General features: G+C 41.2%; 1 protein-coding gene across 2 annotated transcripts; it reads left to right on the forward strand.

Moving 5' to 3' along the window:
• Positions 1–2,048: 2,048 nt before the first annotated feature.
• On the forward strand, positions 2,049–27,482 carry OBI1 (ORC ubiquitin ligase 1). Of its 2 annotated transcripts, XR_010606891.1 has the most exons (7): positions 2,049–2,184; positions 7,453–7,588; positions 8,448–8,539; positions 10,105–10,353; positions 13,731–13,819; positions 23,246–24,802; positions 25,967–27,482. XR_010606891.1 is itself a non-coding variant. In XM_065643514.1 (6 exons), exons 1-6 carry the CDS (start codon positions 2,113–2,115, stop codon positions 24,738–24,740), a joined length of 2,133 nt encoding a protein of 710 aa, XP_065499586.1. In that variant the 5' UTR covers positions 2,049–2,112; the 3' UTR covers positions 24,741–25,621. The 2 variants fall into 2 exon arrangements, 1 of the variants encoding a protein (XP_065499586.1); XM_065643514.1 differs by lacking the exon at positions 25,967–27,482 and having other exon boundaries at positions 23,246–25,621.
• Positions 27,483–27,955: the final 473 nt, after the last annotated feature.

Here is a 27,955-nt window from a genome sequence, read left to right on the forward strand (position 1 = left end):
GCAGCGCAACGTTAAATCACTCAGGTCTATAATTTTCACCATGCTGTGGCACGTTTACAAGAAACTACAGGAATCCTGGGGCTGAGGTCAAGCAAGCAGACCCCTAGAAGCCTCCCGTCCTACCAGCACGGCTTCCCAGCAGCTCTCTGGCAGCCCAGAAAGTGCAGCACCAAGGCTCCACAATTTATCATAGAATCCTATCAGCTGGAAGAGACCCTCAGGATCATCGAGTCCAACCATAACCTAACCAAACTCTAGCATTAAACCATGTCCCTAAGAACCTCATTTAAATGCCTTTTAAACACCTCCAGGGATGGTGACTCCATCACTTCCCTGGGCAGCCTGTTCCAATGCCTGATAACCCTTTCCGTGAAGAATTTTTTCCTAATATCCAATCTAAACCTCCCCTGATGCAACTTGAGGCCATTTCTTCTTGTCCTATCACTCACTACTTGGGAAAAGAGACCAACACCCTCCATGCTACAACCTCCTTTCAAGTAGTTGTAGACAGCGATAAAGTCTCCCCTCAGCCTCCTTTTCTCCAGGCTAACCAGCCCCAGTTCCCTCAGCTGCTCCTCATAAGAGAGTTATCGGTGCAAGCCAGGCAGCAAACACAAATTTTCATCCATGGATTTTGCCCCCAGTTTCCAAGGATCAGGACAGATCTTCCATCAGGCATCAACAGGCAAACACCAGCACCCACAGCACTTGCAGGGCTGAGGGCCTTATCACAGTCCTCTTTTCCTTGTTGTCCTCAAAGTCACAGCTGCATGGGCTGTGAAAATGCCACCTGAGCTCACAGGTGATGCTTTGGGCCCAGAAGCAAGAGGTTTTGGCCAAGCTGCCTGCATAAGGGGAGGGCAGCATGGGGTGACGCCAGGTCTGGGCTGCTACAGCAGGATGCAAGGTGGTGGGGATGGGGGAGCACATGCCTCAGAGGTTTCCCCTGGAACCTGTTCCCATTTGCTGTAATGTATTTTGGAGTAGGAAAAAAACAGGAACATAGCAAGAAGCGCAGAAGGTGGCTCAGGGCAATGAGCAGGATTAAAACAGCTGGTTTATTTCACAGAATCACAGAATGTTAGAGATTGGAAGGGACCTCAAAAGATCATCTAGTCCAATCCTCCCGCTGGAGCAGAAACACCTAGATGAGGCTACACAGGAAGGTGTCCAGGCAGGTTTTGAATGTCTCCAGAGAAGGAGAATCCACAACCTCCCTGGGCAGCCTGTTCCAGTGTTCTGTCGCCCTCACTGAGAAGTTGTTTCTTCTCATATTTAAGTGGAACCTCTTGTGTTCCAGTTTGCACCCATTACCACTTGTCTTACCATTGGTTGTCACCGAGAAGAGCCTGGCTCCATCCTTGTGACACTCACCCTTTACATATTTATAAACATTGATGAGGTCACCCCTCAGTCTCATCTTCTCCAAGCTAAAGAGACCCAGCTCCTTCAGTCTCTCCTCATAAGGGTGATGCTCCACTCCCTTCATCATCTTTGTGGCTCTGTGCTGGACTCTCTCCAGCAGTTCCCTGTCCTTCTGGAACTGAGGGGCCCAGAACCGGACACAATATTCCAGATGAGGTCTCACCAGGGCAGAGTAGAGGGGAAGGAGAACCTCTCTCAACCTACTAACCACCCCCCTTTTAATACACCCCAGGATTTGATTGACCGCAACGAAACGTGAGGGAGAGACAGGTTTATAAGGAGAAAGGCGAGCCCTGGTAACCACGTCGGCCTCCTCCTGCAGGGGCCCTTCGCCAAGCGCTCCCCACAGCGCTGTGCCTCCCCTCAGAAAGGCCGCCCGTAGGCCAAAAACTCCGCGGCCCACTCCAGCCACCTCCTCGGGGCCGCGGCCCAGCGTGGCCTGGCCTGGCCTTGCCCCGGCGGAGCCCCCGCCTGCTCCGAGGCCGGCCCTTTTGCAGTGGGCGGCAGCGGGCAGAGCCGTGAGGGGGCCGCGGCTCCCGCCCGCCCTCCAGGGGAGCGCCGCAAAAACGCGCACCGCCTCCCCTCCGCCGGGCGGCGGCTTGGCCTCGCCGGCTTGCCGTAGCGGGGCTGGCGGGGGGCCGCCGCCGTTACCGCCTGTGGGATTTCCGCGCTGGCGGGGCCGCCGCGATGGCGCAGCACGGGCCGAGCGTCACGTTGTCCCTCACGCTGCCCATCACCTGCCACATCTGCCTGGGGAAGGTAACGGCGCCGCCGCTGCCCTTCCCCCCGTCCCCGCGGGTGGTGGGTACGGGGCGGGCGGGGGAGGCTGGGCCGCCCGGCCGGCGGCTGCTCGGGGGGCCCCGCCGTGGGCGCAACCCTGCCCCTGTCGTCTTAAAAAAGCTGCGGCTTCGAGCTGGGAAGAAAATGGGGGGGGGGGGGTGCGCGTTGTGTTTTCTCCAAGGCGGGGGTTCCCCTCGGGGTGGTGGAAGGTCGTGCCTCGGGGTGGAGGCCATGCCGTCCCCAGGGCGGCCGGTCCCGGCTGCGGGCGAGGTTTGTCGGCGGCGGTGCGATGGTGGGAGCCGTGCGCCATCGGCGGGAGCCTCCCGGGGGCTGGGGCCCCGATCCCCCAGGCACCGGTCGCCCCCGCGCCCAACCGTGGGTGTGCGGGTCCTGGGGTGAACGTTTGAGGTTTTTTTTTTTTTCTCCCGGTATCTGCAGCAGCTGGAGTGTTTTAGGTGAATGTGTGATGAATTGAGCGCGGTGCTGCGCCGTGGAGAACAAGCGAAACAAAGAGGGGATGAATAACCGAGCGTATTTAAGAAGTATTGACGAAAACTGCAGCAGTCTGGAGAAGAAAGTTTCTGTTTCTTCTTTTTGACCCTTCCTCAGTCCCTTTCTCTTCTCCCTCGGGAAACAGTCTGGTCTCTGAAAGCCCCAGAGCTAATTTCATAGCTGCCACTAATTGCTTTTCAAATTCTTTGCTCATTCCCCACTGGTCTTTTACTTTCGTTTCCTTGCTCTCCAAAACAAAACAAATCTCTTAATGCACATCAGTAATTACAAGGGAAGAAACAGCCTTTTATGTTTGTACTCTGGCATTTGCTGTCCAGTTTCTTTGTGCCTCACGTGGCCTTTATTCCAAGACCTTTTCTGCTGGAGTGATAACAAAAGAATAGGTGTGTTTGAGGTACAAAGTAGGTGTAGCGCTAGTAGTGAAAACAGTCGGGCATCTCCCTTTTCTCAGCTCTCTGACAGAGAGTGACTGGTTTAGTAACCATGTTTACTCATTTCTTCGCTTTTCTGTAAAAGATGAGCAAGATTGCATGGCTGTCGTCCCGCTACCTCTCCTTTTCTATTTATCTGTTTAATGAAAACAGACGAGAATACAAATTTACTGCATCTGTAATATGAAGTGGATACTCTTGAAAAAGAAGAGAGAGTGAAATCAAGCTGACAATGGCTTTGCTATTTGAATCTGATCCTAGTGAATTTCTAATTAAACACTTCATAGATTTGTTTGGTATTCACGGGTAGTTTGCTGTAAAGCCACTGGGTTATTTCAAGCCACTGTTCCATACTTCTTTTCTGGAGTTGATCAGGAGTTGATGTTCCTGAATTTGTACTGGAAGAGATTTCCACACTCCCTTTTTTTACTTGGTGTCTTGCACTGAGGTAATATATTAACATTATATAAGTGAATCTGGTGGTGGTGTATGTAATAAAGGTATTTGAATGTTTTCCTTTTTAGATGTATGAAGCTGTATAAATTTTGCCAAGTTGACAGCTCTGGCTGTCGTTTTTCCTAATACATATCTTTGTCTCCAGCTTGGAACTTCATTGAAAAACTTCATCATAAAAAGCTCTCCTGTTTTCAAGAGTAAGATTAGAGAAAGAAAAAGTTATTTAGTGTACATCAAGGGAAAAATCTTTCCAGTTTTGTCCTGTCTTGTTGAGGGGAGCAGAAAGTCTCCTGGAGGGTTGAAATATTCTAATACTCCTGTGGTTTGTAGCATAGGCTTCAAATTGAGCAGAAGGCCCACCCTACAGTCAGAATGTACCTCTTGATATATCTGCAAAATTTACAAAGGATTGACTGCAAAATAGAAACTATTCAGTGTGCATAATGGTAATGGGATAAAAGAGATGTTGAAGAGAAACTCATTCAATGATGTCACCCATTTGCTTTTGATGAAGCAGAAGGCTTAAGGGGAGGGGAAGGTTAGCCTGTTCTGTTACTGTGAACACTGTTGTAAAGTGTATTGGCAAGATGTGCAAATAACCACAATTGCTTGGATAAATTTCACCTTTGTTACCTGAACGTTCTTTTAGCACAGTCTGGGCCATCTTCTAACATATTCGTATTCATAATTAGTGAGCAGATTAGAAGCCATCTGCACCAGGCTGTTAGGTTTACTCATCCTAGAATCACTTGAAGGTCCCTTGTGTTGGTTTTGGTGTTGACAGTTTGCTTGTGCTTGGGCACACGATGCTGTGAATGTTGAAACCCTCCAGGATGTCTGGGGACTCGTTCACTGGTATCGGTATGCCTGCTTTTCCACACGCTTGCTCTTCTGTTAATGCTGCTTGAAAGTCCAGAAGTGCCTTCAGCTGACTGTGCTGGTTTTGGCTGGGGTAGAGTTAGTTTTCTTCAGAGTAGCTAGTATGTGCCTATATTTTGGATTTGTGCTGGGAACAGCATTGATAACACCAGGATGTTTTAGCTGTTGCTGAGTGGTGCTTGCACAGAGTCAAGGCCTTTTCTGCTGCTCACGCCACCCCACCAATAAGTAGGCTGGGGGTGCACAAAAAGTTAGAAGGGGACACAGCTGGGACAGCTGACCCCAACTGACCAAGGGGATGTTCCACTCAGTATAAAAAGCTGGGGCAAGAAGAAGGAAAGAGGGGGTGTTCAGAGCAGTGGAGTTTGTCCTCCCAAGTAACTGTTATGTGTGATGGAGCCCCACTTTTCTGGAGATGGCTGAACATCTGCCTGCCGATGGGAAGCAGTGAATGAATTCCATGTTTTGCTTTGCTTGTGTGCATGGCTTTTGCTTTACTTATTAAACTGTATTTATCTCAACCCATGAGTTTTCACACTTTTACCCTTCTGATTCTCTCCCTCATCCAACTGGGAGAGAGTGAGTGAGCGGCTGTGTGGGGGTTAGTTGTTGGCTGGGGTTAAACCATGACAGTGACATAGACGTGTACAGGATTTGATTTTGATCTGCATGGCAGTTGCATTATGTATGGGGTAAAACTAGGAAATTGCTCAAGATCACTTGGCTGATTAAGCCTTCCCACAGAAGCTGTAGTCTTTCTAGACATTATGGTCGATTAAGGAACTGAAACTGTGCTGTAATTCAAGTGAAATGGTTTTTTTTAGTAATGAGTAGCTCGCAATCGCCTACCCCCTGGGCTTGTCATAGCTGGTGGCTCAGGGGCTCAGTGGAGGGCAGCAGCACCCCCAGCCATTGTGTCACATTTCCATAGTGGCTTCTGCTGTTGTTGTGTGGATCCTGAGCCAACAAAAGTATAAACCTCAGCCCTGAAATGAAACTTGGAAAGGTGTGTAAATCAGAAGCGCTGTACCCCAGAGAGTAATCAATGTGACTTACTATTTTGCTGGAGATATGGAGTGATCATTCACTTGCAAGAAGTGCGCTTCCGTGTCAGGTTTGGGGTAACTGAGGGTCTCTTGCTCCCTGTGGAGGAGACCTACACTCCTGAAATGTCTTTCTTGTTTGGATTATTTCATGTTATTCTGCTCTATATTGCTATCCATATAACTATTCTCAGGTTGCTTCTGAGAAAGAAGTATGACCAGAGAAAGAGTTGGTTTTTTGTTTGCTTTTGGTTTGTTTTTTTTCTTCTAGCTGCTGTGGGAAAGCTAGAGAAAGCTCTTTTTGTGCTACAGAAAAGCCGTAAATAACAAGTTGTTTGTTTGTTTGTTTGTTTTAATAATTGAAATTGTCATATTTAAACATTGCCAAAGCATTGGTGTGCTAATGCATGCATTAATCACAAAAAAGACTCCTTCATTAGAGCTGAAAGTGTGCAGACAGAGAAATTGTTTAGTGTGTCTCTGTTCACACCTTCAATAATGTGAATTTGTGTATAGATAAATCCTCTGCTTCCCAGGACTGTCATATTGGAGGTTTTAAAGATACTGTGAATCCTGTAATGTGACAGAGGCATAGACAGTAAATTGGAGAAGAAGCTGACAGATCTGAGCCTTAATTCAGATTCATCTGTATTTCAGTGGTAAAACACTTGGTTTTTAGCTTGTGCAACACTGATTGTATGGGTATGTTCACTACAGGACACATCTAATCTATTTTCCAAAGTAATTTTTGGCTGTCCTTTCCAGTTGCTTGTTTCTCCCTGCCAACATTTCATTTTTCCTTTTTAGTTTGACTACTTTACTAATAAAATGAAAGAGGAAGATCTTGGGGATGATGAGGACTTCTTTTCAAGTTGAAAGTATTCTTTTAAGCTTGGGTTTTAAGTGCAACACAGTAGACTCTAAAGTAATAGATACTGCTGCTTCTATGTCTCAAAACACATTTCTTGGCCAAAGAGAGTGGTGGAGGAAAAATAAATAATTATTTCGAAGACCCCTAACATGGATAGTACTGTTAAGATTTGAGAGTGCGTATTACAGTAAGCCATAACAGAAGCTGTTGTAAGGTATAGATACAGGGGAAAGTCTTTTTCTTCCATATAATATTTGATTCCTCTATGCATATGTACTTCGAAAGAGGGCTCACAGTTAAATGACAAGAATAATGTATTGTCATGAATATTTTCTAAAAGTTTGTTTACCTAACTGTTTTGGAAGGGGAGGGAAAGCTTCTTGAAAGGATCTGTGTCTGATTGGAATATTTAATCCTTCAGTGAGCTGCCCCATTCTTGGGTAATGACTTATTTAGTAGCAATGCATATCTAGCAGGAGGCTTGAATTAGTGATTGCTGGGTCATGTTTCTGCTCTGTGGTTTTGGCTCTTATTCTTTTTAAAGCTGGTTTCCATGAAGCTGATGATGTGCAGGCTGGAGTGAATCTGTAACACTATCCATTTCAGTGACACCTCTTCCAAGGCAAAGTGTTGGTTGTTGCCAGGAGCTAATCCCCCATTCCCGCACTTTTGGAAATCAGTTAATGTGTGTCTTTTGGTCTCCTTTCACCTAGGGAGGCAAATGCATTTCACTGGAGTGGTTGGCTGCAGTTCTTAGAGGTTGTGGGGTGAAGGAAGGGTGCCTGCCACACTGTGTATTAATGAGCTCTTGGGATCAAGAACCTTAGTTTTGCAAAAATAGTTACAGCTTTAGTGCCTACAATAATGGGGAAGTTTGGTATTTTCAGTCAGGAGGACACCCTGTGAAACAGTCTCTCTTTTCTGCAGGACTAGACTTGCACTAAGAGATGGAGTGGTGTATTTTCATATTCTGTTACCTGAAAATGTTCTATTGGATTCATAGTGTCTTTCTGGGGGGGTTTTTCTCCTCTTTTTTTCTTCTAAATACTAAAAGGTCCGTCACCCGGTCATCTGTGTCAACAACCATGTCTTCTGTTCCATTTGTATTGAAGTGTGGCTGAAGAACAATAATCAGTGCCCAGCTTGCAGGATTCCCATCACACCTGAAAATCCTTGCAAGGAAATTATAGGTAAGGACAACTTTAGACTTTGAAATAACTTTCTGGTATTTACTGCTCGAGGAGATTCTTTTGAGTCCAAAGATGCCTGGATATTTTTTCTTCTGTGTTTTTTTTTACCAATGTCTAAGGAAGGTCTGCCTTTAAATCTTTCTGGAAGCATACATAATAGCTACAAGGTAAAAATTCCAAAGATGATATATCTGTTAATGGCTAGATTATTCAAAGGCAGCAAGTACCCCGGAGCTCCAGTTATTGTTTTTAAAATCCTTGTTGGATGCTGCCTTTGACTGGAAAAAATGCATCTTACTTGAAGTACTCTACCTATGCATTGCAACCTGTTGACCTAAGAGAATGGCATTTAGCTGAGAAATAATGTACTTAAATCCAGAATCTTGCATGATTATGTGGTCTTTTTTCTTGTGTTGTTTTTTGTTGTTGTTGTTTTGTTCACCATTTCCTCCCTTTTGCTTTATTTTTAAGAAAATGTCTCTTAGCACAGAAATAAGACAAAGCTAAAACACTTAAATGAGGATCTGAACGTCCCCAGAGCTAGGAAATACTGCAATCTTTATTTGACATAAATTTTAATAAAATAGGATTCTGCCAAGGAAAATATGAAGTTCAAAAATTCAAAAGTTGTCTTCCTGCTGTAAGGCAGGATTTTGACGTCTGAACATCACTAATAGATAGTCCTGTTTAACCTGTTCTGACAATCGAAGGACTTTAAATCTCCCATGGTAGCAGATTGGTCCAACATTAGCTGTATTCGTGGTTGATGATGTGAAAAGCTCTATGAGGCGGATTACTCGTGTTTAATTGACTGAAAAAGAAACAATATTAGTGTTTCTTTCATCCTGTGCTGCTTCAGGAGGAACAAGTGAAAGTGATCCTGTATTTAGTCCGACAGTCAGAAAACACCTACGTAAAACAAGGCTTGAATTGCTCCACAAAGAATATGAGGTAAGGACATGGGCAGTGTTGTGACTTTCCAGATGAACCGCAGCTGTTAAATTACTGCATACAACTGTCCTTTTGCTTTGAGTCCCATTGTTTTTTAATTTGAATAAAGGTTTATATTGGATCTACATGAAACTCAGCTGTCTTAAAATCCCACCTTCTGGCTAAGGTTATGAGACAGCATTTGCTGGTGCTTGAGGTGGTCCTGCTGAAGTCATGGTGATATTCTTTCTACGTTACAGGCAGCCAACTACAGCCAGTTCTAGAGTTTTGTGGGAATTCCACCCCCAGGTGGTATGGGAGGGTTTCCTTTATGCATATTGAGTGTTGCGGCCTTTTTGTTTTGTCTTTGATACAAATGCAAACATTTTAGTTTCCTGTTGCTCAGGGAGACTAAATTCCTTCTTAAAGAATATTGCCCACTGTAACCTTCTGGCATAGGTTAAGTTTTATCATTGTTGCTTTATTGTTTTCTGAAAGTGAGTGAATACTTAAAAGTTTCTCTCTCCTACTGGAAAAATATTCTTTTAGGAACAAGGTGAAAAGGTGTTAATAGGGAATATGCTTAGTTTGTGTTCTCAGCTGTCGTTCCCTTAGTAGCAGCAGTGTGAAGACGTCACATATTTTGCAAGGAAGCCTGTCTCAGGGAGGAGAATGAGAGAAAGGAAATAGACACGGTGTGTATCTTTAACACTGGGGAAGTAAGGGCTGTCTTTTGTGACAAGTTTGCCTGTAGTTCAGCTGCTTTCATCCTCTACAGAAGGTGGCGTCAGGAAAAGGAGGTTCCCTGCCTTTTTATTGAATCAGCTCCAAAATCACACAGATATGCATAGGGTAACATAAATCTCTTCAAAAAACTAAATGCTATATATGGGCCTCCTTTAGTAATCTGACCTTGAGCAACTCAAGTACTGAAGTTGTTGAACAGTGTAGAATACAGGTTTTCAGGATAAATTATTTCTTTTATCCCTTTAACAACAGGCTTTTGAAGGTTTTTTTGCTTCTCTGTGGCTTCAGACCGATACAGCTAAGAGCTTTGTTCTTTGCATTTTGAGTCTTTCCTAAGATGTTGCTACTTTTGTGTAGCTGGAGCAGCCTCTTCCAGGCAGTGTTCTGTCCGTTTTGAATCTTGAGACTTTCAGCATCTGAGCATGTGATGTTTCAGAAAGATACGAGAGAAACATTTTCAAATAACAGCAAATGAGTCAGCAGAGGACGACCTTAAGAACACTCTTGATACAGGAAATCCTCCCACAGAGTGCCCTAATAATAGATTCATGTTGCTGAATGCTTTGAAGCTTTTGTTCTGCCCACCAGTTTGTTCAGGGTCCTTTGTGTAGTCAAGGGATTCCCTTTACTAAAACCTTCTACTGTGCTTGAGTGTGCAAGTTGATTAAAATCCTGCCTAGAGCACAATACATAAGCATACTTAGATATATGTGTAAGTGAGGGCATGCATCTGGGCTTGCCAGAAAACCCATGTTTCTCAAGTGCTGTGGGAACTTGCCAGTATTATTTAATTAATCTCACGCATTATCTTAATCCCTGTGAATTTCTGACACCTTTAGGATGAAATAGAATCCCTGCAAAAAGAAGTGGAAGATCTGAGAGGTAAAAATCTCAGTTTGCAAACACAACTGAAGTCTCTTCTGGATCCTGCGGCATCAGCTTTGTCTTGCCAAAATGAGGAAACTAGCCAGTCAGCAGATGAAGCAGGTACCAGTGGCCCAGAAACCACAGAGGAATGGAGCAAAAAGCTGAAAGCTGCGAATGATATGTATGAAAAAGTAATGGATAATGTGGAAAAGTTAAAAGAGGTAATAAATACATGTCTTCAGCTATCTCGTAGTGTAACCATTTCGTGTTAGTTAGATGGCAGTGAGAGCTAGCATGACCTATGGGTACTTCATAGATCCAGAAGAAAGAGGAAAAAATCGAATTCCACTGACTGTTGGTGTATCATAGTATTTCCATACAGCCTTTGCGAGTGTCAAATGTTATTGCTTGTTCTAGTGAGTCTTGTATGTGACTCTTCTTCAACTCCTCTGTCACTCTATGACTGGGTAATTCGATTATAGTAGCACTTGTCACCAGTATTGATGACCAGATTTTTCAGGCTTGCAATAATCTATATAATATATCTATTTTACAACATTCAGTGGCCAAACACAGTAGAGTTGGCTGAGGCAGATTTTGCACTATTGCCCTTCCTGCTAGCCGATATTTTTGGTGCAATTTGCTGAGACAGAGTAACTTGACCCTTTGACCGAAAATAGACAAGCTTCAGCATTTTATGACCAGAAGATCCTTTACTGGAGACCTGCGGCTTTTTTATACATCTTGAATGTAATAGTAAAGAAAACCTGATACTGCAGAAGGAGGGATGCAAGAGATAGTCATGTGAAAATAGATCTAAATAAAATATCTTGTAAAATCTACCTGCGGGCACAAGGAACACTGAAGAAAAGTTAAATTGGAAGAGTAATTTGAAAGCAAGGTGGAAAGTACTGGACTTTGCATGTATTCCAAATGCTGCCTTTGTTTCTTCTATTAGCAGTCCTGGGTTGCCTCCTGCAGAACTGAAGAGTTATGTCCTTAGGACTTTTGGGTTTTTTTTCCCCTTGTAAGCATTAATAGTGTTTACGCTTTTCCTGTGCTACATACTCAGAGGTCCACATGATACCGTTCTGCCTTTCTGTTGTTGTTAATGGGACACTTCTAGATTTGCCTCTGTGTAGTCTAAAGCAAATTCTGCCCCTGAATGGACTGTGTGATAAATGCTAAAAGGTATAAACTGATTTTCCAAAATTAGCTTTTTCAGTAGCTTAGCTAGACTCAGACTTCAACTTCACAGATGGGGACACATCTTCTGCACTTTTAGTTGGCAAAAATGGATTGACAGCAAGGAGTTCTTGTCTGCCTATTTTTTTTGTATTTTTTTTTTCCATAAAGTTAAGCTATATTGCCTTTTTTTTTTTTTTTGTGGTGGCTAAGATTTTTAACTCTTTCCTTAGGTAAGTAAAAAGAAGAATATAGGACAAACTGAGGGAGGGATGTGTTTGGGTTTTGTGTCAGTATAGCTTCAGCCTTATGAAGAAAAGAGCTTTAAGTTTATGGAGTCTCTGAATTTGGTTAAGGGTTAGATATGAATAGAGGTTTAGATGGGTCGTTGAGACCAAGTATTAAACTGTGATAACAGAATCATTTAGGTTGGAAAAGACCTTTAAGATTACAGAGTCCAACGTTCTCTTCCCATCTGTTCCCTGTTCAACAGCTGCTCAATTCCAGGAGTACCTAAAGTCACTTGGCTCTTTTTTTAGACCTTGTTTCACTCAGTCTGCACAGCAAGACCTCATTCCCACAGACACTCAATCTGGAATCGGAAACCTTCTTATCCCCTACAGTACCTGACCCAGGAGCTTCAACCACCCATCACTTCCCAGTGACACAGCGTCCCTCAGAAAATGTGGTTGCCATCATTTTCTTTTTCAAACCACACTGAGTCACGAAATAGCAGACACCTTTATCATTTAATGTCCTAGAGCAGAGACTGCCAAAGTAGGCATTATTGCTTTGAGTGGAGTCATAACGAGTATGGAAGTGGTGATACAAAGCCAGTAGTAGAAATACTAGGCAAAGTACAGCCATTAATAATGAGGTTACATGAACTCCTTAGTCTAGACCTTGTGCTGCAAGTGGAAATCCCTTGCAGATTACTGGCTTGGAGAGCAGAGCACTGTCTGGAAGAAGGATACCAAAGAGGTTCAGTCCTGCCTTGCCGTGTGCCAGGTAGATGCCATACATACCAACTCTACACAACTCATGAGATTTCCTATTTGATTGTATGGCTGAGGGCCTGTGTCTCTGTAAGGAGAGAAAGGTCTCGGCCATGTCGTCCAATGGTTTGATGCTCCTTTGGAAGAGAGGTGTCCTGAGTTCTTATTCATTGCTTTTGGGGTAGTTTTTTGCGCTTTTATTTTTAAAATACCAAATTATTGACACTCAGGCGCCCAAGCCCTGGGTTCACCCTTCCCATTCCTTCTTTATCGGAAGTCTCTATTTATTCTTTCTACCCATAGGAATATTGTGGTGTTTGGTGGGAGTGGCAGGGTTTTGGGGGTTTTGAGGGGTTTTGGGTTTTTTTGTTTGTTTGGGTTTTGTTTGGTTTGGTTTTGTGTTTGTTTTGTTTTGCGGGGTTTTTCTCCCTTCTCCCTTCTCTCTATACCCCCATTGTCCTAGCCTAACCTGAAGAGGTTGCTGGGGATATTTGTTATAAGCATTTAGAGTTTTCTGCCTCTCTTCTTGAACTGTTCGATGCTTCTGAAAAAGTACATTTCACTCCTGAGCCTGGTTGCATAGCTGCTTCTTTGGATCTAACTCTAGATCATACTTACTTTATTCAGTGGAAGCATCATCTGATTGAGGTTACGAGTTACAAGTTCTGGACTGGTGGTATTGTTTTCAGCAGGAGATTGAGCAAGCTATGTAGTGCAAAGAGTATTTTCTAGTTGTTAGGACGGTGGCATTTGTTGTTCTGAAACACGGCAGCAGGAAAACTTCTCTTTATATGAAGTATCTTGTTAACAAGGGTGTCTGCTGAACTGAGAAGAAGGAATTGACCTCAATTCAAGGAGTAAGAAGGGTTGTGAATCAGGAGTCTTAATCACAACATCCTGGAAGAAAGTGAAGAAAGACTGCAAATAGCTTGTCGTAATGGATTTACATCCATACGATAACTGTGCTTTAAAAACAAGAAGCCAAAAAAACCCAAAGTAATCTTACTCTAATTTGGAATGGAGGAAGCTGTTCGACATTAGTTTTGCTGATACCTGCACATTGTAATGTTAATGTACTTAACGTATTTAGTCATGTGGAAAAAAAAAAACATGGAATTGCCATTAGTACATCTCCTTAATGACTTTCCGTACTAACTAGCATAGCTGTGTTTATTTCCCTAGATAGGACACTTGCGATGTATTTTGGGAATATAAATAAAAAATGTCTGTTCGCTATTCAGTTTTGCAATCCATTTCCCTTGGTGATTTTTAAGTGGTGTCCCTGTCTGAAGGCTATTTCTTGCCTTCACATTTCTAGTTCTGTCTCTTTAAAAGGGAGAAACAGCTTGTCCTATAAATATTAGAAGTCATTTCTGGTTTACTGTATACTTATTTTTTTTTCCTTTTCTTTTCCTTAGGCAAACAAGAAACTGAGCATGGAGAACAATAGCCTTTTAAGAGAGAATTTGCGACTAAAAGCTGAAGTTGATAGTAGATCACCACAAAAGTATGTGAATATTTTAAGAGCTACCATATTTTATTTATGGACTGTTTAACTGTTGTAGGACTTTAACCTAAAACTGTGATGGTGTACATGGTGTTGCATATGTGTCTCCAGGTAGACTTTGGAATTTTTATCCTTGTAGACTTGGGTGACAAATGCAACTTGCAGAATAGCAGCAAGTCTACAGTGAAGGAATATGACATGACTCCAAGTGCCATTCCTTGCATTATCTGGCCAGTATCGAAGGACTGGATTTATTAGTTGAATTTTACAGTTAATTTATTTTTGTTATTGGGAAACTTCTGAATCTGGTATACAGTCAAAGTAGAGCATTGGTTACTGAGTACAGAGGTTCTGGTTGGTTGTATTTGTTTTGTTCTTCCTTTTGCTGCTTTCAGGGTTTGTTCTGTGGACTTAGGCTCCCTATTCAATGAAAGTCTCTGACAGCTCTGTGACTGGGCAAGATATGTAGAATTAAGCTTCTGCAGCATAAGAACATTATTCCAAGATCTGACACCTGTGTTTAATACTCTGTTTTAACCAGTTAAAACATCAGTGACAGTGACCTCAGAAAGCAGAAACTTTGCCATACTGATTACAGCTGTGTGCTAAGGTACCTCTCCTTGGAAGTACTTTGTGAAGCAACTTGTTCATATTTTTAAAGTTGTGTTCCTTCCTTTCATCGGTTTACTACCTTTTTTCTCTCATTGGTTTAAAACTCAGAAAGCTAAGAGCAGCATTGACTGAAGCTTCATACAGTGCTTTGAGGAAGGGGGGTGAGGGATACTTGTGTAATGTGTGATGAGATCTCTCTGGATTTTGTTCTTGTTCACAACTCACTTACTGGAAGATGAAATTCATCCTTATAGAGAGCTTGCTTGCCAGACTGTTTGTGGTTCAAGACCACAGGAAAGAAGATGCATGATCCTTGTGCTATGCCATTAAATGCGTAAAAGTACATTCTGCCCTGAAGTCCCTTAATAAGGGAAATAGAGCCCTGTTTAAGGTCTTGGCAATGGAGAGCACTTTAATGGCGTGGAGTATCTTTTCCCATAACATTCAAGAGTGAGTTGGCAAGTATGGCAAACTTGAAAAGTAAATAGATGTAAATAAATGAGTCCTAGAAAAGAAGAGATGGAAAAGACAAGATCATCTTACTTGATTTTACTTTACTGATGTCAGGTAAACTCCCCCATGGAGAGAATTTCCATTTCTTCCAGCTTGCGCGCGCTTTATCATCTTGTTGGTCAGAAAAATTAGATGTCAGAGAGAGAGGTGTGTGAAGAGCTAATCTTTGTTGCGAGCTGATTGTTTTTCTCATCTTTTGCCAGTGTGGACTAAAACAACAGCCAGTCACTTTCTGCTTTAGAAGCACTGATACAGCCAAATGTTATTAGAAATAGGACAGTGTCGGGGTCTGGTTTGGAACCCAGATGCCAGTATGTTGGCCTGTCTGTGTGCCTACTATTAAATGTTGGGGTGTTTTTAGTCTCCAGAACAAACAGTCACATACTACCTGCCTGTTGGGAATGATTATTAGTCCATGCTAACTCTAGAGCTGTGCATGGGAATCAAGCACATGAATTGAATCAGACTTAAACTGGGCCAGGAATAGTTCAAACACTTCAGAGGTGCAGACAGTTGCATGCCTGTACCCTGCTTCTGCTATCTTCAGCTTTGGTTTTATTTTGAGCCCAGTGGTGCACTACAAGAATTTTAAGTATATGCAAGGGAAAATTTGTCCTGGAAGAAACCCACACCTTAGATTTAGCAATTTTGATTCACCCTACCTATACCCATTCAGTCCTAGTAATGTTTTCTAGACTGAATTTGTGCAATTCTGCTAGGTAAGTGTGACGTAAGAGAAAAAGTAAACTTCTGATTTACTTGGTTTTGCTGTACTCTCAGGGCTCTCCAATGTCTGTGGTTTTCTAAAGCAATAAGGCTTAGAACTGGGTATTAAATTCCAAATGAAGCCTCAGTAACACTAAGTAGAGCAGAAAAACTGTCTTGGGTCTTGCTACAATATCTTATATTGATATCTTGCGATACCCTTTTTGTTGCTTCCTTTTACCTGGCACTTCTAGCTTGAATGGTCAGTACCAATTCTGCTAAATAGCCACTTAGAAAGTTACCTTCCTACCTCATTTTGCATTTGTGCTGCTAATGTCCCCTTCCAAAGTGTGGGACTTCACCCATTTATTTGTTTTCTTCAGGGTGACGTTTTGATGCATGTCAAAACAATTTTGAATTCCAGTCACATCCTTCAGGGTAATAGGAAGTCTCTCCTGTCTTAGTGTTGTTAGCAGATTTTTATAAATTAACTTTCACCCTTGTAGTCATTAGTCTGGTCAATACCTAGACCGGACCTAACATCAAGACATTTTTTTAAAATGTTCTTCTAGCTCTGATGGAAAACTTTGGTAATATCTAAAAGGTCTTTCAACTAGATTTCACATACTGAACAGGGCTTGCAATACCCGTGTTCGTACCTTGCTTATGAAATCAGACTTGAAGCCATAAGCATCAGAGCCTGACAATGTCACTATAATTAAACTTTTCTATGCAGGTACACTGGTTTGCCAGTGTAGTTGTTTCAGTGTACTTTATTCAGAAGGTGATTTTTTTTTTTTTTTTTTTAAAGTTTCTGAATGGCTCTAGTGCAGTTTAAAATGGCTACTGGACTGGATCTTCATAATTTAGTGTCCCCACCATTGTTTCATTTGTCATATATTTCTGAGCCTTCAGATTGTCAGGTATGGATTCGCGCTTAAACAACTGGCTGGGTAACTAACTAAAACTTATATCAAATTATTTTAGAAAGGATTCGTCAGTATTCAGTCCCCTTATCCCAAATGTATTTGATTTTGTGCGTAATGACAATGGAGCTAAATATCACAACCTAAGTTATTTCAGTAGGCTTAGCTTTATAGCAAAGGAAGCATGATGGCAGGTGAATGATCCCTTTGTAACACAAATTCTACCTCTGACATCACAGGAAAAATATAATTAGCCTTCTTTGGTCGTCAATAAAAAAAACTTTCCTTTTATCATAGTCCTGAGTTGTTTTTTCTATGTTCATATCCATTAAAACTTGCTGAAAAATGTCATTTTGTCAATAAAATTGACATTGCAGCCATGTCAGGGATTTTTGCACCATTTTTTAATAGATGATGCTCATTGATTAGATTTTTTTTTTTTCATTAAACATTTTTGAGGATAGACCTTTACCAGAATACCATACCATCATATAGTTGGGACACAGGTCTGAAAAGCAAATAGAGGAAGATTTCTTGCTGTGGTTCTTAGCAGAGCTGTGTTAGTCTCCCATTTCTTGGGCAAATCGGACTGAGTGATTTGGTGATTGTTGCTTGCTCTTCGTTTGCTCTTTCTCCTCAGAAATGTTCAGTCACTTCCATTTTTCTGATACAGAACAGGAAAACTTCTAAAACTTAAGTTTTGCAGGATGGTAAAGCCTCTATTACTTCCAGCTCTACTTAAAATAGAAAAGTGTTAGATCTATTGGCAAGGCACAATGGATCTAAAAGCATTTTTGGCAAAGGGATGTTTGCTTTTTACCTGAAGGAAAATAACTAGCAAGTCCATCTACTCCAGGGTATCGTGTATTTTATGAATGGTTAGATTTAAATTAGCTTGAACCAGACTTCTAGGCTTCCTAGGAGTCTTCTCCCTAAATATTTAATTTCTTCTGCCAGTTAAAATCCCAGTCTGAAAACTATCTGTAACATGCAGAAAATTGTTGCGTTCTGCTGTTTCTCTGGTTTTGAGAGTTGTTTTATTGTTGTTGTTTTGGGGCTTTTTTTCCCCTCTCTCCAGTTTTACTCTTTAGATTTAGTCTAGATTTGTGGTTTTGGGGTACCTGCACACTGAAATCTAAGACTGTTGACTTTTTAGGTCATTGTGTACAACATTCACTTTTAATCTAACTCAAATATTTCCACTCATGCCAGACTGTTTAATTCAGTCTGCATTTCACTGAAGCTACAAATGGGCGTTTAGTAACCTGTGTCCGGAGTGCAGATTAGAAATGCTGTGGTCTTCCTTGATGGAAATCTGGGCTGCTGTCTCGCCTCCCCACAAACTTGTTGTCGCGTAAGAGTCACCACCTTCTAAGACCAGCTGGCTTAAAATAAGAGGAAAATGCTATTTAGTAGCCTTCAAAATAACTCTGAGTTCTTGAGTCATTGCATTAAACCCTGAGGAAACACCTGCTCTAGGCATGAAGATCTAAACCTTAAGCAGATGGGTAAGGACGTTCAGATCTCACTGCTTGGTTTTGTGGGTTTTCCAGTGTTTTTTTCATAGTAGTTCTGCAGTAATCCTTTCTGGTTTATGCTGTTCACCAACCTCAGGTATAATCTGGCTTTCCTACCTGGAGGACGAGTGCTGCTTCACTAAAAGATGTTAAAATGCTTGGAGAGGCTTTGCACATTTGTCTGAACTCACCTAATTCCCTAAGTGAAAGGAGAAGCTCTTTTCAAAGAATGTACCTTGGCTGTTCTTCTTTTCAAATCCTGCTGCTCTACCGTCATCCAACAAACAAAAAAGCTTCGCCTTACTCATGTGATGTGAAGTGGATTTTCTTGATGCTCAGGAGAGATTTCAGGAGGAAAGCCATGTGTCTTCAGATTGGTTTGTACTATGGGAACTGTGCGATGGAGGAGATTTACTGCCCAATATTTGTTTGTGTTGAAAATAACTTGTTCTTCTACAAGCTTAGAAAATCAGCAGTAGCAATCTACTACCTTCAAGGAGCCATTGTACTCTTTCTTCTGTCAGCCAGCCTGCTCTGCAGAATGGAAAGCAGTAGTAGGCTATACCCATGACTTTTTTCAATTGGAACCAAATTCCATTATTGATTTTTTTTTTTTTTTTTCTGCTTCAGATCCTAAATAGAGCAACATGCTTGAGGTATATCTCTTGACTTTTTTTCTTTTTTGCTTGCTTGCTAGGAAAAAGCCCCCGTCTGACAATAACTGTTTTTTCTTCTTAAAACGTGTCTATGCAAATATGATGCACTTCTAAGGCAATTGTATATAACCTGGGATATTGTCAAGATGTTACTGCAGATCACCTTTCATAGTTGATGTAGAGAATGATTATGGAATTCTTTCTTATCCAACTGGTATCACAGAAGGGCTGTAGAAACTAGTAAGGCTTTCAGCTGTTTTGTTCTTGGATTTCCTACCTATTCCCATCTAAGTGCAAAACCCTCATGAAAATATGAATCTAAATGACAAGACTGGGTTTGGTTGTGCACTCTGGCATTGCCTTGATCTCGAACTGTGACAAGCTCTGACTATACATTGTCATTTCCCACTTCTCAACCTTTGTCTCTTTTGGAGGATGGATCATGCTTATGTATCTGAGCCTGCTGGGCAGTCACCAGTCTGGACCTTCAGGTGATTAGAACTGGAGTGTCATCTTCCATGGCATCTTTGCAGCCCCACTCTTCTGTAAATGGTTATACAGGAAAACTGTTGCAGCTGCTTACTATCCCAATAGAGAAATGTTTGTATGAGGTTGTGTGGTTTTAAACTGCATTGATATGAGTTAAGGGCTTAACTAGACAGACCTACTACAGTTGGTGGTCACCGATGTGTGAAACTAAAACCCTGAAGTTGAATTTGCAGAACTGATAGAAAAGAGTAGAAGAAACAACTGAAGAAATTTATTGTGGATAAGAGATTATTAAACTTCCCAGACAGTTTCTAAATGGACAGCTTCAGGAGTACTTGAATGTGACTGAGGGAGTAGTTGTGGAATAATGTGAAAGAGAGTCACTCAAACGTTGTATCTATAACATTAGTTCTTCTGGCTCACTGTAGCTGAGAGCTGACTGTAGCTTTCTGATTGGTGTCAAGTTAGAATAATGGTAGGACAAGAAGAAGGACTCTGAGGAAAGATCCTGAAATATGAGGTTCAAGTGCTCATCAAGACATCTGGTGTCACCTCAGACACTATAACATACCTAGTACACCTGCCTGGGGCTGGCAGCTGTGATACAGGACCTAGAGGAGACCTGTATCCTTCCAGAGTGACAGCTGGAGGCCAGCAGTCATGTAAAAGACCATAGGCCCTCGAAAATGTCACTTGAGAAATCCAAATCCCACCTGAAATGGCTTTCTGTTCACTTTGAGTGACCACTTGTTTCTCTGGGCTTTCAGTTTTCTTGAAACAAATGCAGTGAGATACAAACTCAAAATTTAAGTGATACAACTAAAGAACAAGACCCCGACACTGAAAAGACTTTGTCCATGCATAAGGGTACGAAAAATGCTCTTTACCACATGTATACTGAATACCTTAACTTCTACTAAAGAATGTATCCATTTGTTACCGAGTTGGTTCAATGGTTCAAATACGTCAGGAAAAATAATTTATCTAGAGTGTCGGGCCAAACTTTATTTTCATGTAACTGTACTGCATTCTATTATTATTATCAAACCATATTTTTTTACTGTGGCACAACTCACTGTACATCTGAAGGGAAAAGTAGAGGAGGTCTCTTAAGAGTCTGGTTTGGTTGGGGGAGATGGGGAGTGCTGTGGCTTCTTTAACCAAAATATGCATGTCTTTTAAACTGCCTACTGACTTGCCAGATCAGCCACTAAAACACCTATGTCATGGTCTGGTCTGGAGTAATTGGTTGCAATATGGACATTGTAATATGGCTGTCTTAAAAATCCATATCCTTGAAAATTTGGGAAATAAAGTCTCAAAGCAGGAACAAAAAGCAACTGCAGTTGTGGTGTTTAACTGCAGACATAACTGTTTGTAGGCAGCATGTCAGATGCCCCATTTCTAAAAGCCAAAATTCCCAAGCACATCCCTCTACAACAATTAACATATTAGTGATGCTGTTTGGCTTTGAACAACATACTGTATTTTTTTTTTTAACCTGAGGACACTTGTTATAAAAGTTGCACTTGAGAATATAGTGCTTCCTCCTCATAAGCAAATCTCAGGCTGTCACTAATGCTATTTGCATTAAATAAACATATTACACCATTCTTCCATTAAAAAGGAATTGCCAGGTATGCATATAAATGTAAACATGTTTAATTTTTATGTCAAAATGTCTGTTACAGCAGACCCCAGAAAATCTTGCTTATTTTACATAATAATTTTTTCCCATCTCTCACTTGGCTGTTAAGCTAAATTGTATTTTTTGCATCAGTTTTATATCCTTTATTAAGCAGTGTGGGGTTTGCTCTTGTAAGGCTGTGTGAACAGGTCTGTTAGAGAAAGGCACAATAAATACTTTTGGATCACCCTGGGGAGCAGGAAGGGTCTTGTTTGGGCCCTGCTGTGCTACAGTGGCTCCTTCTGTATCTTAAGCCAAAATATGAGTTCCTTTTACTGAAGGAAAGAATAAGCCAAAATGTGTTGTATGCAAGGATGCTTATTTCATTGTAACCTTCTTCACCTGAAAATGTAACTGAAACACTCCTGAGCTGTCTGTGATTCTGCTTTTATCTAGTTTCATAGGGAAGGAAGGGGGGAAGAAGTCTTGTGCACCTTTTCTCTCATTTCCCTCTTGTGTGCAACCAGAAATGGTGAAACTGCTATAAACAATTGAGAACTTGTTACCCATAGATTAAGCAAATGAAAAATGGTCTGTCTTATGAAGACAAAGATAATTGAGTAGAGGTGAGGTGGGGGTGGTCCTTGCCTCAATAGAATTCCAATCCAGCCAGCTCCTTTTAGGGGAAAAAAATCTTAGTAAGTGAACACTCCTAAATATAAAATTACAACCTTGCCATTTTCTGTCTAAAACACAGTGAATGGCACACACCAAAACTGTGTGGAGCTTAGGCTGATCTGATTTTAAAAGCGGTCTAGTAGCAGTTCTGTGAAAGAAATTATCTAGACTATTGTCTGAATCTTCCCCACCACTGAACTATCTACGCCAAAATGTTCAAAGACCTTTAAATACGCAAAGCAGTTGAACATTGAAATACATCAGATCTGGTTGTTTGAGGATTGTGATACTGCTTATTCCTTTCCCTGACTACTCACTTAACTGTATTGCAGTTGTCAGCACAGAGCAGTTTTCTGTTGCTTTGGGCTCAGGAATAGAAGAAACGAAATACAGTTTAGTTCTTTGCTGGCAATATATGCGTAGATTCATGGATATTTTGCCAGCATAGTCACAGATACACCACCTTCAGACCTCACTGGTCTAAGGGTTGCAGTGGGAGCATTTTGCAAAGGGGTGAGGGAGTGGAATGGGGAAAATGGAATGGGAATTCCCTGAGACTCTGAAAGATGCTCAAGGACGGACAGACAGACAGAAAAACAGGGTGGAAATTCCAGGCAGTGTTTGTGCTGGAAGAGTAGATATAAACTTGGTCTGTAACATGGAGCTGCGAGATGGAAAGCAGAGGTTAGCGTGAGCCCACGTACAAAATTGTAATTTCTTTGTGATATAAACCCTGATGTGTCAGAGTTGTAGGGTGGCTGCAGGTCCTTCCCTCCTTCCCAATAATACCGGAACTTTAGTTGTTTTTTTCTTTCAGTAAATTGAAAGCCTCGGATGGAGCAGGGAATTCCCAGGTGCCCGCCTGTCAGTGACAGGGTAGAATTAGTCAGGGCATATAGCTGAAACCTTCACCTGCCCTCTGGGGAAGGTCAGTCTTGAAAGCTGGTGGAGGATGGGGGGAATGCAAGTCTGTATCTTGGCAGTTGAAAATGTGCTCAAGCTGGAAGCCCTGCGAACACACAACTCTCACAAACCACAAGTGGCAGATTTTTTGTATTGGAGTCGAAGAAGAAATTAGATTGTTCTGGTTGTAAAGCTCAAAAAAGAATTAAAAAAATCAAACAAGCAGCTCTGAAATAAGTGGAAGTACCATCCTCGCAATGGCTGAGAAAAAGCTGTATATCTAATGGGAATGTAATTGAAATGGTCTGTATAAGTATTTAAACCACCTCAAAGGACTATTGCAATTTCTGAATTTCGTATTGGCATTTTATATTTGACAAGGTGACATTGTGTAAGAAATGTATTGTAAAACACTGCTGTACTGTAGGAAAATGATTGAATGTAAATATTTCAAGATGTGGACCACTGTTCAAATGTTATCATAAATCTTTGCCATTGGTTTAGGGGATAATTCTTCATGCATATTTGAGTTGAATTGATAGAACCAGCCTCTGGAAGGCTAATCTGCTTGTTTTTGCCATACTACCACTAATAGTTTAATTTTGGCTTTTCAGGTATTCACCTCCACCTTTACCTTATATATGATGTCTTTTTTTTTTTTCATAACTAGCAGAGTAAAGTTTTGACTTTTGTTTTAAAATTAACACAATGTTTAATAGCTTTGTTCTTTCATGAAATGAGCTTGCAAACCACAGGAATGTCTTTTTCCAGCTTAATATTGTCGTCTTTACTTCTTGCAGGTTTGCTCGGTTTACAGTAGCTGCACTTCAGTCCAAAGTAGAACAAAGCGAACGGGAAATGAACCGTCTGAAAAAGGCACTGGAAAGAAGTGATAAATACATAGAAGAAATGGAATGTCAGCTTTTACAGCTGAAAAATGCAGGCGAAGGAACCCAGACAGTGAATGCTGTTAGTGAGAGAGCGCTTTCTGCAGATGCTAAGGGAGCTGAGAGCAGTGAAGATACAACATGTTTGAAAATCCAAGTTGAGGAGAAAAAAGCCTTGACCACCAGTCAAAGTCCTGACAGTCTTGAACAGCTGACAAGTCGGGGAACTTGTTTAAGCTCTTCTAGTCAAGATGCTTCAAATGGCTCAAATACCCAGTGTGCCCCAAAGAAAGAACTATTTCCAGGCTGTCAGGGGGTTCTCCTGGATGAAAATACTACAAATATGGATGCCTGCTTGGAAGAGCAGTGGAATAAAATTGAAGAATGTACCTCTTATAAGGATGAAGAACTTTATGATCTTCCACCACCATGCACTCCTTTTCTGTCTCTCAGTCGTCTTCAGTTGAACACTCCCGATGGAAAAGAAAATGCAAGGAAACCATCAGCCTTCCTGAGAAAACTGAAGTTCGAAGAGTTTTGTGACACTTCAGATGATGGCAGCAAAGATTCTGCAGAGCACAGCACAAGCAGCTGTAGTAGTGAAAAGAAGCTAACCTGTTTTACTACAGGAAAATCAGGTTTTTGGGGCACCTGCCCAACAAATTTTGCCGAGAACTTAGATTTTGATGAATCAGAGCAAAATTCAGTAGCTGGACAGTCAGACGAGACGTCAGCAAAGTCCAGTGATAAAACAAGTTCTTGCTTACCTAAGAGGTTGCATACCCTCTGCTCTTCCGAAATGAATCGCACACGAACCTCCAGTGAGGCATCTATGGATGCTGCCTACCTCGATAAAATTTCTGAATTGGACTCAATGATGTCCGAATCAGATAACAGCAAGAGTCCGTGCTATAATTTCAAGTCCTCCGATCTTGATAATTCTTCAAAGTCAACAGAGTGCTCTAAGCTGCTGAATGAAACAGAAAAGAAACAGGAAGGGATGAATGAGGAACCAAGTATGAAGTGCCCAGAGACAGCAGTTGACAGAACTGGCTGGAAACCCGCTACGTTTTCCATCCTCTCCCCATCTGAGCTAGATACAGATGACCACTTTCCGCTGTTTACAGGCCAAAATGTAGTGGCTAGTGATATCAAACCTCCAAACTGTTTATTTCATAGAGACTTTTCCCAGAGTTTACTATTCGGTAACTCGCAAAGGTCGTTTGAGGAACAAAAGTTCGGTTCCTGCTTTTTGAAGATGTCATCTGACCTGCACAATCAGCTTAATCCTCCTTGGATGTCTTCCTTTATAGCTGAAAGGAAAACTAAAAATGTCAGTCAGTCAACCAAGAGGAAAATTCAAAGCAGCCTTTCCAGTGCTAGTCCATCGAAAACCACCAAGAACTGACTCTGCTTGGAAATCAAACGTAACTCTTAAGTCGTCAACCTGCGAATGTTTAATATTTACAGGTGAACTTAATTTTTAATGACTTCCATGCAATCTGATCCTGTCTTTTTCGACTATGTGAAAACTGAACGTTCCCTTGCCCATCACAAGCTCTTTCCTAGGGAAGAACCATTCCAGATTCTTTTCTTTGGCTGGGCATTTTGTTTACTTGGTGGTCTTGGGGGTTTGAGTGTTTTCTTTAAGTTTTCAGGTTGCATGATCTTCCAGTTTTGAGCACAGCTAATGGCTCCCTTGAACAGGACACTTTTAAATGGCCTTGTCAAATCAATCATTTATCTAAGAATTTGTTTTAAAGGTTATGTTTCCCATTCCTGAAGATTACATTTTGTGCACGTAAGGCAGCTACTGGCTATATATCCTATGGATTCATGAAACTGCTATAAAACACTGTCAGTTTTGCCATAAAACTTGCCTCCCAGAGGAAATGTTGCTGCTTGGACTGTCTCATAGCACTGTACTGTACTGAAACTCTTGTTTTAGGTGGGTGTAAGGTAGCAGACTCTTTCTTTTCAGGACTATAGCGCTTCAGTTGGAAAACATCTCTTCTGCAAACATGGCTTGTATTTTTTGAAGTTAAGCACAATTTTTAATTTAGTTCCCAAAAAGCATTGTTATTCTAAGTGTGTTCAGTATGCCTGTGTAGACCATAAAAATGGGTTTGTATGCTAATGACTTGTTTACCTAATGTGCACTGAACATTTTACATTAATACTGTACCATTTTACATTAATACTGCATGCTTTTCTATGTGAATTGAATAAAACATGTTATAAGCACTGTAATCCTTGATGTTGCCCAAATATTGAATTAACAAAAAGATAATGGGGAAACTTTTTTTTCGTAATTTGGAAAATATCTAAGTTTTGTTAAACATAAATGTGAGCTTATTCACTAAAAAAAAAATCAAGACTCCCTTCCTCCTCCTTGTTAGACATATTACCATTCTAGCGTCAGCATCGATACAGTTGATGGAAATGGCTTTCAGCCTCTCTGGAGGTGACTCTTCCATAAAGTATTGCATAGGTCAACATAATGTGATGGCCTACTACAGGCAAGAGACCTAATTAAGCAGCAGAGCAAAATTGGTTTCTTTGCATTATTGTGTTTAAAGGGGTTTTTTTAAGGGCATATTTAATTGTAAGATGCAGGTTTTTCTTTCCATATAGGTCTCTGATGGCATTTCTTACAAACAGACATCCTTGCTTCATCAGTACCTATGATATGAAAAATCCATATGCTGCCTTTCATTCCTTTGAAAAGAGGGAAAGCCACTTGGAAAATTTCAATAGACTGTCTCATCTTTTTGTAAAGTTAAGCCCTGTAAGTGGTTTGAACAAGAACTACACTTCACATTGTAATGTGTGCATGCATTCATGCCGTCGGTATGTCCATTCTTTTTTTTTTTTTTTTTAGAAAGAGCTTTACCAAGAAGTCATTATTCAAGCCATATAATGTAAGGACCATTTCCTGGGGACAGGCAGGATGGCATTGTTCTTTTGTATACTGCTTTCGGTATACTGCCTGAATTTTAATCTTCACAGAAGAATCTAGTAATTCAATTTTAACATATTTTTCAGAATTAGGGAGCCAGCAAAACCATCTGGACATGAGCTGCTACTTGATTTGACTAGCTTTACTAATAAGTCAAAAAATGCTGCCTTGATATAACCCTTTAGGAGAAGAGGCAAGGGCTTCTCAAATATGACTCTAATTAATTTTCTTCAAACATCCTTTTATTGCAAAGCAGTCACAAATATGCAGTAAATAAGTGTTAAGGTCATTGTTGTGTTTCATCATGGGTTTAGGGGAAGGTGTGATTATGGGCTTCATTTTATACTGCATTATACTTCAGATACACAAGTGATTTTCAGTGATGGAAACAAAACTGTTATCATACCTGAAATCAAACTAGAATAAAGGAAAATGTTGGGGTTTTTTTCATGCTACTTTCTAGTCTGTTGGACAGGAACACGTCTTATAGGCTTCCTCTTCAGTATGGATATTTTGATTTTACATGTCAAGCAACTTGAAGAGATAAAAAGAGCTGAGCCTAAGATTAAAAAAAAGGCTGAAGGTCAAAGTCACAGACTTCGTACCTTATTCTCAAGCGAGGACAGAGAGTGAGGCATTTCAGGCCAAGCACTGGCTGTTCACTTGGAACGGTCATGGGAGCTCATAGGTCATCGCCTCCCAGCTCTGGGCTGGTAACTTCCTACGTTATGCAAGAAAGTTTTCATAATTATCCACAGTTACTTGATTTCCAACCTGCCTCATACCCTCAGATCTCAACTGCAGATACAATGAGCAGATTGCAATTGCATCCAGTGCTATAAGAAGGAGCATTTTTTGTTTCACAAATTGTAAAGCTGAAACAGATCTGAAGTATTGTATCTTAGCCTTGGGGTTTTTTTGCTAGGGTTTGTTTTGTTTTAGTTGTTGGGTTTTGTTTTGTTTTATTAAGTGCCTTTAAAACAACTACTGCACTCTAGATTCTGCACTTGATTAATGTAGATTGTATTCTTGTTGGCTTAAAGTTTGACAGAGCGGTTGGTGCAATATCAACTTAAAAAATGTAAGCTCCATGTAACAAATGGGCTTTCTTCAGTTATAAATTTGTTGGCCCTACATGGGGTATCAGTTCTCCAGGCTGCATTCTGTCAATGCTGTGCTTGCTCAGTCTCTTGCTGCACTTACCATGCTCTCTGAATAAAAGGCCCTAAATGAGAGTTCGTCACTGTTAATTTTTTATGATAGTTACCTAGTTATGTAGTAATGTAGAATTGGAATATACAAGATCTAAAACTAACTGTTACAATTTTTATTAAGGCAATAGATGTTTCAAAGTGATGTAGAGATGAGATCTGTGATGTCTAATGATATTTAATAGCTCATAAAAATTTTACTTCATCTAATAATACTTACTGCACTAAATATGAGACAACTTGCAGGTTGTAACACAGGAGAACACTTTCCAGGAGTATTGGTAAGATGGGAAAGTGAGATTGCTACCAGCCTCAGTTCATTGCCAGTGAAGTCTGTTGGGTTACACCTGGAAACAAGAACACCAGGGTGAGGTTTTCACTTTGTTGTAAACAATTTTACCTACTCACAGTCTGGCAGATGACCTGGTTCTCCGTGATTCCTTGAAGGCCTTG

This window comes from Caloenas nicobarica, chromosome 1 (assembly GCF_036013445.1).
Source record: "Caloenas nicobarica isolate bCalNic1 chromosome 1, bCalNic1.hap1, whole genome shotgun sequence".
Classification (NCBI taxonomy): Eukaryota; Metazoa; Chordata; class Aves; order Columbiformes; family Columbidae; genus Caloenas; species Caloenas nicobarica.

Excerpts from the sequence above, each read along its gene's own strand:
- OBI1 (XM_065643514.1), top strand. The coding sequence starts at position 2,113 with ATGGCGCAGCACGGGCCGAGCGTCACGTTGTCCCTCACGCTGCCCATC. Across the intron at positions 2,185-7,452 it reads GCCACATCTGCCTGGGGAAG|GTCCGTCACCCGGTCATCTG; the intron begins GTAACGGCGCCG and ends AAATACTAAAAG. Across the intron at positions 8,540-10,104 it reads TGCTCCACAAAGAATATGAG|GATGAAATAGAATCCCTGCA; the intron begins GTAAGGACATGG and ends TGACACCTTTAG.